At 42.1% G+C, this 13334-nt stretch overlaps 1 protein-coding gene across 4 annotated transcripts in view; it reads left to right on the forward strand.

Moving 5' to 3' along the window:
- IGF2BP3 (insulin like growth factor 2 mRNA binding protein 3) overlaps positions 1-13334 on the forward strand; it is a 121924-nt gene that overhangs the window by 85693 nt on the left and 22897 nt on the right. For all 4 annotated transcript variants that reach the window (XM_031455046.2, XM_031455047.2, XM_064487505.1 and 1 more), the window contains exons 6-9: positions 5113-5394; positions 8977-9111; positions 10346-10468; positions 12655-12790. In XM_031455046.2, coding sequence (XP_031310906.1) covers positions 5113-5394; positions 8977-9111; positions 10346-10468; positions 12655-12790 — 676 coding nt within the window. The remainder of the gene's footprint in view (positions 1-5112; positions 5395-8976; positions 9112-10345; positions 10469-12654; positions 12791-13334) is intronic.

Below are 13334 nucleotides of genomic sequence, written 5' to 3' on the forward strand. Positions count from 1 at the left end.
TCTCGGTCTGGAATGCCTGTCTGCTGCCTAAACTACCCTGGCGTGGTATCTTCGTGCTCTTTCCTTGGCAGCCATCCAAAGCTCCCTTCTTTAGGTAATGAGGACTAAGATGACATTACTTTTTCCTTTATTTTTTAAAGTAATCATTTCTTGAGAATCTGTGTAACTGGAATGTGCTTGTGCAGATGTGAGTGGAGCATGGAAGTTAAGAGGGTGTGTTCCATAGTCCAGTTCCAAGGAATGGATTCCCTGTGCCCCTTTTATAGCTGTGACTCTGGTCAAGTTAATCTGTCATAATTCAGCCCTGTCTGGAAGATGGGAATAATTATAGTCCTTAGCTCACTGAGGCTGTTGAAGGAGGCTGACAGTACCTCAAACACTTATCGTAATATCTAAAAGGTATGAGAGCTCCTAAGCTAGCAGCTATTATGCATTTCTCATTGCTTTTGATAACACCCTGTTTTTGTGCAGGATACTTCATTTCAGAAAATGATTGGCTACTGATAATCAGAAGTTAGGGACTTAGTTCAAAAGCCTCTTGTTACTTAAAGCTCTATGAATGACAACTTTAAGGGGATTCCTCAATAAGGCTATTTCTCTAAGACAGAATTTAACATGGAAATTCCTGCCACCTTGTGGCTAGGAAAAATCTTAAGGTTAATAGTACACATATTACTAGGAAATATATACCTTTGTTTTAGCCTTAAGCCTCAAATTATTGATTTATTAAAATAAATGAGTAAAAATAATGAAAACTTCAAAAAAATTATTAAAGCCAGAAGTATATATGTAGTATTTCTTGTTCCTGGATGTGAGAGACTTGGGTTTCTGGAACACCTATTTCCTTCCTTCCATCTTCCGGGGATGCTCCTGTAGCACAAAGACAGATATTAGTCATTGGAAGATTTGTAGTGTGTGACAAAGAAATAACCCTTTAGAATTTGTAGGTATTTAGTTCTTAAACTTTATTTTTTAGGGTACTTATTTCTGATGTTTATTTTTTTGTTGGGAAATGGGAATATAGTTGATTTTTTGAAGCTATTATTGCAGATCTTTTCAGGTGGATCTGTGTCAGGTTCACACAGTTGTGGCTAGAAGTGTTTGACACAACTTGGCTGATCGCTAAAGGGAGGATATTTACCCTTAAACTTTGAAAATTATGTAAATAGATTTACTCTGGAAAAAGGAAAAATAGGCCAAGCAGTGAGGTCAAGGAATTTCTTGCCCTTTCTGCTGTTTAGAGATAACCGCTGTTAAGTTTTCCATCAAATTTGGCAGACTTTGTCCCACACACTACAACTTTTAAAATACCAAAGATCATTCTGTAGAGTTAATCTCTATGTGATATTTGATTCGCCCCACAGTCTCTGTCTAGGCCTCTACTGGACATATAGGCTGTTGGCAGTTTTTTGTTTTGGTTTTTGCAGGTTGGTGTTTTTTTTTTTTTTTTTTTTTTTTCCTTTTGGAACTAGTTTAGAAATGAAGTTCCTTAGTGGGTAAATGCGTAGGCTTTGTCTGTAATTGTTTTGTTGAAATGGATTCCTGCAGTGGTGTGATCAGGCTTCCGGTAATTATTGCTGAATTGTGTGTCTCATCCTCTTATTCTTGGTACAAGAGAAAGCACAATGGTATGACTTTTACAGTAATTTACAGCCTCATTTTGTTAGGACCTATGGGATATACAGCAGTGAGGTCTAGACGTAAGAAAGAGGAGATTTGAGACATGCAGGTTAGAGTTGAGAGGGCCCATATCTAATCTTCTAGTTTCGTAGGTGAGGAGGCTACGAATGCCAAACAACGACATGGCCTTTGCACGGTTACATGGCTTACTTACTGTTCAAGCTGGGTTAGCATTCTGGTCTCTAGTCCACCTGTTTTTCAGATCCGTATCTGTGGACCATTGGATAAGTTTAACTTCTCTGGGTCTCATTTCTTTCTCCCTCATCCTTGAGATAAATTATTTATTCTCTGTCTCAGGGCCCTTTCAGCTCTACACTGTGATCTACCCCAATAAACTTAGCAGCGTAATTAAGTGCTGCCAGTTAATGAAACTACTTACCATCTTCGGAATGACTCTTAGACAGTAGCATCAGAGCAGAGTCACATAGTGATGGGAAAGGGGAATCCTGAGTCATACACAGGTGAAGTAAACAGCCTTGAGTTCCATTTAAACTGAATGCATATGTTTTGAATAATTACGATGACAGTTGTTCATCACACGTCTCACATATATGGGTGAGTTGGTGAAAATACTATAATGTTTTCCCCTGAACTCAGCAGACCGCTAAACGATATAGCTGAATGTTAAACTTTGTGCGTAGAAAAGTTACAGTGGTTGACTTAAAATTCAGAAACGTAGAATTTTAGTTATGAGAAAGCTGTTGTTTGCAGTTAGGTTTCTCCTGATCCTTCAGCTATGTCCAAGTTTGGAGCATTGTCGTTTGAGGGGTCAGGAACCCTGCCTCGTTGGCTGTTAGCGGAGGCATATACACAGTTAGCCATGGCACATACATAGTTTGTGCTATCTGCTCTCTGACAGCCTGAGTTGGGAGTCTTTGGGACACAGACTCCGCACTGGGTCCTGGAACTGTGTGCTATCTGACCTCCCAAGTGAGAGAATCTTTTCTCTTCCCTTCAAAGAAATCTTTTTAAAGCAGCACGGTGAAGTTTGGACGTTACAGTTTATGCCCAGTTGAGAGTGTTGTTTCTTGGGACACATGTGGCTTTATTTGGAGAGCCCCAGAGTGCATAAAAGCGGCTGGTGACTGACATGTTCTTCTCTATGCCCATGGAGAAGGAGGTCTGTCTGCCTGCCTCCCCCTTACCTCCCACTCAAAAAAGAAGTTAATTACCTTTTTTGGTAACACTACTGACTTAATTCCACAGTGAAATTTATTCTCTTCTGAAGCTGGCAATACTCAGTTTTGTAGTGGAAAAGGATGTCATAGTGAACTATGTTGCCTTTTATGCCCGAAGGTATAGTAGATTCCTTCGTTGGGTTGGGCTTTCCTTATGTTTTTGGAAGAACTTTCAATGATCTGTTTCTCCTGGCCTTTGAAAAGGTTTAATATTGCTTTGAATGACTGTCTAGTTGGTTGAGACTTTGTATAATAAATACACATTGTAGATATTAATATAGTTTCTCAGCTGTTGTCTTCCTTCAGAAACAGCCAAAATATTTTAGGGCCATTAATCTACATTTTCCTTAAGAAGAAAGGGGAGAGGGAAAAAACAAGGAACAGTATTTAATGTAAGTATCTTATATCAGGGCATTGATAAAATAAGTTGTACTGTGGCCCTGCTGTCACCTCTGAAGCTTATGAAAAGAATGCCTTCAGACATAGAAATCACAAGGAAATATTTCAAGATATATTATATCTGGGAGAAAGCAAGTCACAAGACTGTGTATCACGATCTCAGTTATGCTTTTAAAGAAGGTACTGAACACGAACACACCTGTGTAAACAGATAGGAAGGACTGGGCCCTTTTCAGAAGTTATCGCAGTTGTGAACAGTTACTCTGGGAGGGGTCTTGGAGGGCTGGTGATGGTGCCAGAGAAATTTCTTGATGGTTTGCTTTTCTGTATGACTGGGATCTTTTATAATAGGAGTTCATTTGTGTGCAAGGCACTGTCGGTCAGTGACGGAACAGGGGATTGAGGTGAGAAAAGGGCAGAATTCTGGGTCCTAGGAACAGTAGTATGCCTTGTCTGGTTGCCTAGCTCTGCCATCTAATTTCATGCTTTTGGTGCCCTTTTTGGTGCTGGGACTATCTTTTTTCCTTCTTTCCATCCAAGTCAAAAGTTGAAGAGCCCCAAATAAGGAAAGCAGCATGTGAGCCAGAAATGACCATTCTGAGCAACTAGAGAGAGACTGTTTCATGCCTGTTTTTCTTTCCCTGCGTGGGTTGAACTCAGGGCCCATTGGAGCACAATCTGAGCAAAGAATCTGAGGAACCCTAGAGAAAGTGTGGGGCCTTTATTTGTTTTTAATGTTGTTGTGTACTGGGCATATGTATTACTAGGAATGTGTTTACGTGTGCTTCTGAAAACTTGGCTGTATCTTCTCTATCAACTTTTTTTTTGAGTTCTCCGCTTTTCAAATATGTAGGTGAGGTAGAACACAAGAATTGGGATGAATCTTATAAACATGATAAGTAAAAGATGCCAGGTACGAGAGAGTACATGTCTACTCAAAATATTTATAAAGAAATGTAACAGGCAAAATCAATCTAAGGCTTTGGAAGCCTAGGGGAGGGGCCGTTACTGGGAGGAGGTACTGGCGGGGTGTCTGGAACCCTGGTGTGTCCTGGTTCTGGATCTGGATATGCATGTTCACCTTGTGCAAGTTCATTGAGATGTATGCTTAAGAGTGGGTACTTTCCCATCATAAGGTTCAAAAATGAAAAGAAAAAGAAGTAAAGCTTCTCTCAGAATAGAGGGATGAGTGGATGGATGGATAGATGGATAAATAGATAAGGTAGAAAATAGCTTCATTTGCTTTTTTTGGGGGAGGGTTCACCACCACCACTGCCTCTCTGCCCCAAATCATATCAAACTGGACAAGGTCAGGTATTTTCTCAGGGACTGGCTCATAATAGGTACTGAGAATTTATAGTGATTGATTTCCCTGAGTGTTAAATTCTGTCCATCTCCAGTGAGTAGCTTAGAGACTTTTGTCCTTTGATTCTTAAAATGTTTTAAATCTGCATTTTTTATGAGGTTGAAGTAAGGGGGAGGTTTGTATTTGTAACCTCTTTTCCACTCTGATTTGGAAAGACTAGGCAGGACGGGGACTGCTCACTCCCTCCTGCTGTTCGGGGACTCATAAGCTGTTACTAACCTCATGGGTAATAGCGTAGTCAAGAGTTGGACAGAATATTCTTTACTTTATTGGTAGATGGCAAATACATTCCCTTTGGGAACTTCTTGGTCTTTCCTGTGTGTCTTCAAAGGAAAAGTTGTGGGGGGCGGGTTGTGTGGTCTGAGTTTGCTTTGTTCAGAAGTTTTAGAGCCAATAATCCCAAGTGGGAGAGGTGGGTATTACTTTGCTGAAAGTTCTGTTATATAGCTCGATTTCTCTTCCCATCCCCTGCTCCTTGTCCACTTTTAGAGCTTTAGACAAACTGAATGGATTCCAGCTAGAGAACTTCACGCTGAAAGTGGCCTACATCCCCGACGAAATGGCTGCCCAGCAGAACCCCTCGCAGCAGCCCCGGGGTCGCCGTGGGTTTGGGCAGAGGGGCTCATCGAGGCAGGGGTCTCCAGGGTCAGTGTCCAAGCAGAAACCGTGTGACTTGCCCCTGCGCCTGCTGGTTCCCACCCAGTTCGTTGGAGCCATTATTGGAAAAGAAGGTGCCACCATTCGGAACATTACCAAGCAGACCCAGTCGAAGTGAGTATTCCTGAGTGTGTCGGGGGGCGTTCACAGTTTCCGCTTGAGTCTTAAAAACAGAGTATGTTGTTCTGGTGCTTGGTGCCCTTCTCAACGCGGTTATGATCCCATCTGGTATGGTACTTGGGAATCCGGAAGAACCTTGTGATTTGATATCTCAGTGTTCATTTTATATGAACCTGGGGCTAAAACTTAATCTCAAAGGGAGCCTCAGATTTTCACACATGATTGGAAAACAAATGATACCTAATCCCCTTCTGATGAGGGAGGCCCTGGTGAACAAAAGGGCAGCTTCTAGATGGTTCTCTGCTCCCCCTTCTCCACTCCTGCCTCCCGTGATACCTGCCTTCATTGCTTTTGGAAGTAATTTCCTGGGTCCAAAACAGATCGTTTCTCAGTCTTGCTTTACTTTAGTCAAGAGTCAAGAGTCATTCAGCTTATTGTCCATATTTAAGCCATGTAGTCCGTTGATAGTTTTAATTTGCAGCTTTTAAGGGATTGAAAGATTTCTCCGTCAGACCCTGGAGCTAACTTTTTAGGAGTAGAAAGCAGGAAGAGTTGGTTTTGATTGACCACCATGGTCCCAGTGCTGAGCACATTGCCTGATGTGTGGAAGGCTCTCACATTTGTCAAGTGACTGAAATAACTGCAGGTGAATGATGTTTAATGCCCTTAACATACATCTGAGGTACTTTCTCAGTTTAGAAGCTACAGTGCATTATATCTTCATTATTTTGCTTTATTAACCATCCTGTTGTGCTGTATGTGGAGATTTTGACCCAAAGAAGCTTGGTGATGAGCTCTCTCCCCACCCTGGTTGTGTAAATTGCTCCCAGGCACAGCTCTGGGCCGGCTGCTGCCAGGTTTCCTGAGGAGCTGTGGGTGGAGTAGGGGGACGAGGCTGTGTCCACACCTCTCTGTGTCCTTCTACACAGAAGTGTAGGGATGTGGCCTTGGGCCAGCTACAGAGACAACTGTGTATTATTTTGCTTTTTAAATTTAGTAAGAACAGTTATTTTGTGTGATCCAAGGAATTAAGCAATCTTTCTCAGAAAGTACAAGTCTGGTGCTGTGTATACCTTGCTTCTGTGTTTGTTCCCACAGGTTTAGAAGGTTATCTGTACTCATCTTAGGTGCCATGCCTGTGCTGAGCGAGCAGATTCCTTACTCAGGCAGAACCCAAACGAGCTGTCCAGTGGTGGTTGTGTGCCCCTCCCCCGGAGAGTGGCGTCTGGTCCTGCCTTCCCTGCTTTGAAGCAGGAGGTGCTGGGTGCTGGTGACCTTGGTGCAACTCAGTGGCCTTGACTTGATCATGTAGAGGGTGGGGAAGACAATTAAACCCTAGCCTAATCAGTTTTCATCTTAGCTCTGCCTGCTTTTAATAGTAAAATTTAAAGGCTTCTTGCTGCCCATGATCCACTGTTACCTGCAGAAACTAATTATTAATGGTTTCCCTTCCTTGTCACGTGGCAGATAGAGTTGTTCCTTTGAAAGCTACTCATTTCCTTGTCAGAGGAAAGAGCTTCTATGATTTAAATTGAACTGTTTGTTTTATTTAAGCAGGAGGATGGAGGAAGGAAAGGGAAGGGAAGCAGTTTTTGTTGTATCCGATGATTCGCGTGCAGCTCTGCCAGCGGATTTAATTAACTCTTGCCACTGGAGCTCGTCATTATCAGAGCCTCTGTTTCTGGAATGATCTGTAAAGCAGCATCTCCTTCTCTGGGAGGATCAGGGTTTAGTAACCCTTAACACAGAGAGCAGGTGGAAGTAAACCAGAAGGAGGGAGGTGAACACGTTGCTACCAGGACAGAAGCGATACTTATCGTGACGGGGAATTGAACAGGGGCTGGAAGAGATGGAAGCTGCTCTCTCAGATACTTAGATACTTTTTTAGTGGTCATTTCTGGATAGCCCTTAGTTGTTTCATTTCCACATTGCCCTTATTTTTAGTGGTAGGTTTTAGTTGTTAGATAAATCTTCAGTTTTCAATCAGACATTTAGGAAAAAGAAATGCAAGCTTTCATTTTATTGGCATGACGAAGTGGTCATTCTCATGACCAGGAGCTACGTAGCTCTTGTCCAGTGTCTGAGTGGCGAGAGGAACGCACAGATACTTAAATTCCCCTGAACACACTTTTTTGGATAGTTGATTTTCCTTTTTGTACTTTTTAAAAGGAAGACTTATTTTGTCTCTAATTCAAAATGTATATAGTATGCACATTGTAAAAACAAAGAGTTACCCTTCATCTAACCCCCGAGGTGACCACTGTTAATTCGGGGATGTGTCTTCACAGGACCAGTTCCGTGTATCTACTAACATGTGTAGCTTTAAAAAAGAAATCGTATCATGGTATGTATTGTGTTTTTCCACAGAAGATCAAGGACCTCTTACTACATTGGTACCTGTAATATTACCACATGTGTTTGAACAGCTGTATAATATATAGTGTTGCTTAACCATTTCTTCCTGATAGGTATTTTAAAGATAATTCCAATTTTCTTTCTGGCATGAGTAGTGCTACAGTGAACATTCCTGCACTTTAGTGGTTTTCAACCAGTGGTGATCTTTTCCTCCAGCAGACATTTGGCAATGTCTGGAGATGATTTTTGGTTGTCATAACTGGAGGAGGGGGTTTGCTGCTGGCGTCTCATGGGCAGAGCCCAGAGATCTGCTGACCGTCCTACAGTGCACAGGACAGCCCCACAACAAAGCACTGATCTGGCCCAAAATGTCAGTAGTGCTGAGGGTGAGAAAGACCACTGTTGGCCCACGTATGAGACTCCGTCTGTAGGAGATGTTATGAGAAGTAGAGTTCTTGGGGCAAGAGATAATCTGCGGCTTAGCTTTGCTAGGTCCTGGCAGTTTGTTCTATACCCTCCTCCATGCCAAGAGTATGGGTGTGCCCAGTTACCCACCCTCTTGCCAGTACTTAATTTCATCCATTAAAATATCAGCAGATTTAGAAGAAAATGACATCTTGTTTTAATTACCAGTGAGGTTGAACATCATTTTGTGTTTATTGGCCATTTGCTTTTCTTTGAAGTAGAATTGCCATCTCTCTGGCTTCCGTTCCTATCACTGCTGTGGACTTGCCTTTATCAAGGAGGCAAAATACAGAAGGAGCCCTGCAAGAGGAAGCAGATGAACGAAATCTCCACATAAGACGAATGGTGGACGTGCTGTGTAGAGGCAGGCGTTCAGCCTGGCCTGTGGGATTCCACTCCAGTCCTCTTGGCATGTGTTCCAGTTCCCCTTGGGTTTAGAGCAGAAGAAGGCCTTTTGTTTGAACCCAGGCTTTCGGATGTGAGTGTTTGACCTGTGGCACCGAAAAGGAAAATTAAGCACATGCAGCTTGCACAGAATGAAAAGATGCCCCTACTTGGGGAAAGAGAGGGGAGAATTCCGGGAACTAATATTTGTCTCATCAATGGTGACAGCTTATCAAGAGTTTATGCTCTTGAGGGAAGTGAGTCATCCACTCTTTGCTCAGAAGTCCTGTGACTTCAGAGTTGGTAATTACAGGCTCTGTCGTGAATATGTGCTCACAGCTCGTGTTTCCTCCCCTTTTTGCACCCCGTAAGAATTGATGTCCATCGTAAAGAGAATGCGGGCGCTGCTGAGAAGTCGATTACTATCCTCTCTACCCCTGAGGGCACCTCTGCAGCTTGTAAGTCTATCCTGGAGATCATGCACAAAGAAGCTCAAGATATAAAATTGTGAGTAAAGAGGATTAACCTTGAAGAGGTTGATATTATGCTGTCTTGTGTTGGAATTGTGTGACACAATTCTTGGGAATTGCCAACAAACCAAGGGGAATGCTCTCCCAAAGAGTGACAGTGGGTTGGGACTGTTGACTTGGTTGTAAAGCATAAATCTCTTAAATACTTCTTTTCGTTCCATGTTGGGATATGTTGTGGGTGGTGTTAATGGGGAAAGTCCAGCTGCAGAAGAAGGCGATGGGGGGGGGGTCACAGGAAGCCCGCCTAAGGTCCAAGAAGTGCCCAAGGGATTTACCCAAAGCAGGAGCCCCAAATCCTCACTCCTTCACGCTTCTGCCTGCCCAGCCCTACCCTGCAGCAGCGGGGAGAATGAAGGTGGGGAGCCCCTCATCTTGTGCTAAGGTAAACTGGAGACTTATTTGGGTGTTTAAGGTTGAAACTCCAAATATCTTTTTTGCACAGGAACCCTGAGCAGAGGCTGGGCTCTGGGCTGCTTGCAGCGTACAGCACGGTGCTGTGCTAGAGACAGACTCCTGGGGATGGGGGCACCAGCACTTCATTTGTAGGGACCTTTAGCACACATTGAATATATACATTTAAAATACGGTATAAATAAGTTAGTTATAAGTTGCTGTTTTGTAAGATTATAATTCCTTTTTTAATATAGAGAAAAAGAAAAAGCCACCGTCCAGATAACCCCAATGACATTTTTTAAACAGTGATGTGTATAAGACTTGAGAATTTAGGAAAGTACAAAAGGAAAGTGAACCCCTGCCCCGTCGTCCTGCTCTTAAATTCTTTCCCCAAAGTGTTACCACTGTTGAGTACCTTCTGTTTATTTCTGTAAATTGGGAATGCTGTCTCTAGGTATGTGTTTTAAACATATTCTAACATCATACTGTTTTGCATTTGTACCTTGTTTACTGGTACTAGATTTGAGTAAGGTGTTTTCAAAGAGCTAACAGAATCCATCACTGGAAATTATTTCCTGAGATGAACAGAAAACTTTTAAAAATTAACTTCTCTCCAAACACTTGTTAATGTTTTTTCACCCCCTCTATTCATGCATTGCTAGAATGTAGGCTAATGGTCACAGGCTTTAAACTCTACCCAGCGTAATGCTTCCTATATAGTAGGTAGGGAGTAAATGTTTAATGAATGAATATTGTCTTTTTACCCAAGGGTAGGTTTGCTTACCCTAATTTCATGACCATTTTTTTTTTCTTTACAGCACAGAAGAGATTCCCTTGAAGATCTTAGCCCATAATAACTTTGTAGGACGTCTTATTGGTAAGGAAGGAAGAAACCTTAAAAAAATTGAGCAAGACACGGACACTAAAATCACAATATCTCCGTAAGTGCCGTCTTACTTTCTTCTGAATTAGAACATTTTCAAACACTGCTTCTAAGCTGTAGGTTATATATTAAGCATTTTACAGTTGTCTGAGCTGGACTGTACCACTGTACTTCATTTCTCAAACTCGGTCCACTGCCTGCTATCTGACTCAAAAGGCAGGAAGCACTAAATACTTCACATTCATTTTTTGTAGCTGAAGCCTTGGTCATATTTTCTGGCATATACTCCCAGAGTTGGAATATGTAATACAGTGTATTATCCATTGCTGTGTAACAAAGTATCCCAACATCTGACAGCTGAAGACAAGGGTGAGCACACATTGCTCACCAGCTTCTGTGGGTCAGGAACACAGGAGCAGGTTGACTGAGTGGTTCTGGTTCGGGGTCTCTTGATGCTGCTGACAAGTCGGTGCCGGCTCTTGGACAAAGCTCTGCTCTCTCCTCGTGGACCTCTCCACACGGCTGTCAGGCTGTCTTCGGGACTAGGCAACTTTCTTCCTTCAGAGTGGATGTTCTAGGAAAGAGCAAGACGGAAGTGCTAATGTGTTTTAGGATGAGGCCCCAGAGGTCGTACTCTGTACCATTTCACTCTTGTTCACACAAGTCAGCTCTGTTCAGTGTGGGAGGAGCTACACATCTCTGGGGAGTGGGTCAGCTTGGGGGCTGGCCACCACACCTGGGGTCCATAAGTGCTCTGCAGTGATATGGAAAGGCCTTTCTTTTCTGAGGGTGGCTTTCCTTAGTTTCATTCAGAGTACCCAAAAAAGCTGAGGTAGGAAGAGATTTGATGGACCAATGAAGAATAGTAGGGAAGACGGGGACAATATGCTCATGTAGCAAGGAGCTTTCAAAGAAGGGGATGGTAAGGAGGTAGGAAAGTCCTGCTTGGTTGTAAATGATGGAGAAACCACAAAGTGGTAAAAATAACCAGCGGTCCTACCCCTTCTTGAATGTTATGCTCAGAAAATGGGAGGGTTTTAAGAGAAAGAAATCTTAAAAGCTGTTCTGGAAGCAGCTTTTAAAAAGTGTAATATAAAATGCTTGGCAGGGGAGAGGAGAGGTGACACTGGAGATGAGAAACACTTCTTTAGTCTTGGCTAAATAGCCCTCATTGGGTAGATGTTGGTGTTTTTAGCAAGTTTAGGAAGACGTTAAAGAATAAGATCCCATTCATCTGGTTCAAGTTTAACTTAAGACAGTCAGCTGGTAGTGACAGTGAGAATTTTACCCCTAGGAATATAAAGGAGAACTGGCCCAATATCGTGTATCCTTTCAGTCTGTGTACTTAGTCTTGTTTCCAGGTAAGTATCTCTCATTGCTTTCCCTTCAAGGCTGTTGACTGGCTCAGGCTTAGATGGTCTCAGATGTCATCTGAGTGGACTTTGAAACTTCAGCAGGATCTGAGTCAAGCAAGGGGTTTCTTTCTTTTTTCCAATTAAAGGGTTTTCAAATCCCTGCATCTTCTTTTTCTTCTCTTTCATTGAAATAGAATTGATTTTCAAGGGGCTTCCTGAATATTGCTGTTCGATTCTAACTTTTTAGTTGTTTGAAAGGTCATTAAGAGGCCATTTTTTAAACTGAGTCAAAAATTGATTTATATTTCCTCCAGCCTACTTTGATATAAATTCTAAAGTTACTGGCAAAAAGTAAGTTTAGACATATGAATTCTGCTTTTCCTTCTTGGAATATGTCCGTGCTTATTCCCTGCTTGCTGACCCAGAAAATGCAATTGCACGAGAATGCCAGTTATGCCTAGAATTGGTCAGTGCAGATGAGGAACATACTTCGTAAAGGTTATGTACATCTGGTTCTTGGTTTCTGCTAAAACTGTAGGTCCCCTGATCATTTTCTTTTCATTTCACTGTTAAATTGTGAAAATAGTTCACCTTACGGGGTCAAGAGGATCCTGTGTTTAAAACATGGGCTTAATTGAATTGTGTACGCCCAGTGATTTTTATTGAGAAGGTGGAGGGGAGCAGTATTTTCTTCTCTCCTGTAGCTTTACAGTTCTTAGATTCGTGTCTTTGGGGGCTTACTCATTTTTCATCATGACTAACCACCCACTTTTATGTATTGCCAGCCTCCACATTTGGGTTTTGATTGCCATCTGTGGCTGAACTATTATTAACTCTCTTCCTCCTATAATTTCCAGTCTTTTTCTTCCCCCTCTGTTTCCTTCTGCAGATTGCAGGAACTGACGCTGTACAATCCGGAGCGCACCATTACAGTCAAAGGCAACGTGGAAACGTGTGCCAAAGCTGAGGAAGAGATAATGAAGAAAATCAGGGAGTCTTATGAAAATGATATTGCTTCCATGAATGTTAGTTTTAATATGAAGGAAGTGTCTTTATTTTGATGAACAGTTAAAAGATGTTTTCAGTTGCATTAACATTGATTCCTTTAGTGGCATCTTTGTTAGATGTAGTTTCTAACTGATTTTTAGCACCACTGTGCCCTGGAAAAGTTCAGAAGTCACAGGCTTTGACATTATGCTTGGTTATCTCTGTGATTTTAGCCAACTTTGAGCCTTAGCTTCCTTATCTGTGAGGTAAGGCTAGTACCTACCTGCCTTTAAAAGGTTAGTATCTTCCATGCGATGTTAATTTGAAGGAGATTATTAGGAATGTAGGCTTTAGAGGTATGTGAACTGGGTTTGAATCCCAGCTCAACCATTCATTAGCCGTAGCTCTGTCCTCTGGGACAACTTACTTGGTCTCACCGAGCATTGTTTCCTTATCGATAAAATGGGGCTACTGCCTACATTGTATGCTTATTAGGATTATGATAGATACAGTGCACATGAAAGCTACTGTTAGGAATATAAACTTAAAACTTACTTAGTTACTCATAAGCCTTGGTTACTC

The sequence above is a fragment of the Camelus dromedarius genome, chromosome 7 (assembly GCF_036321535.1).
Source record: "Camelus dromedarius isolate mCamDro1 chromosome 7, mCamDro1.pat, whole genome shotgun sequence".
Taxonomy (NCBI): domain Eukaryota; kingdom Metazoa; phylum Chordata; class Mammalia; order Artiodactyla; family Camelidae; genus Camelus; species Camelus dromedarius.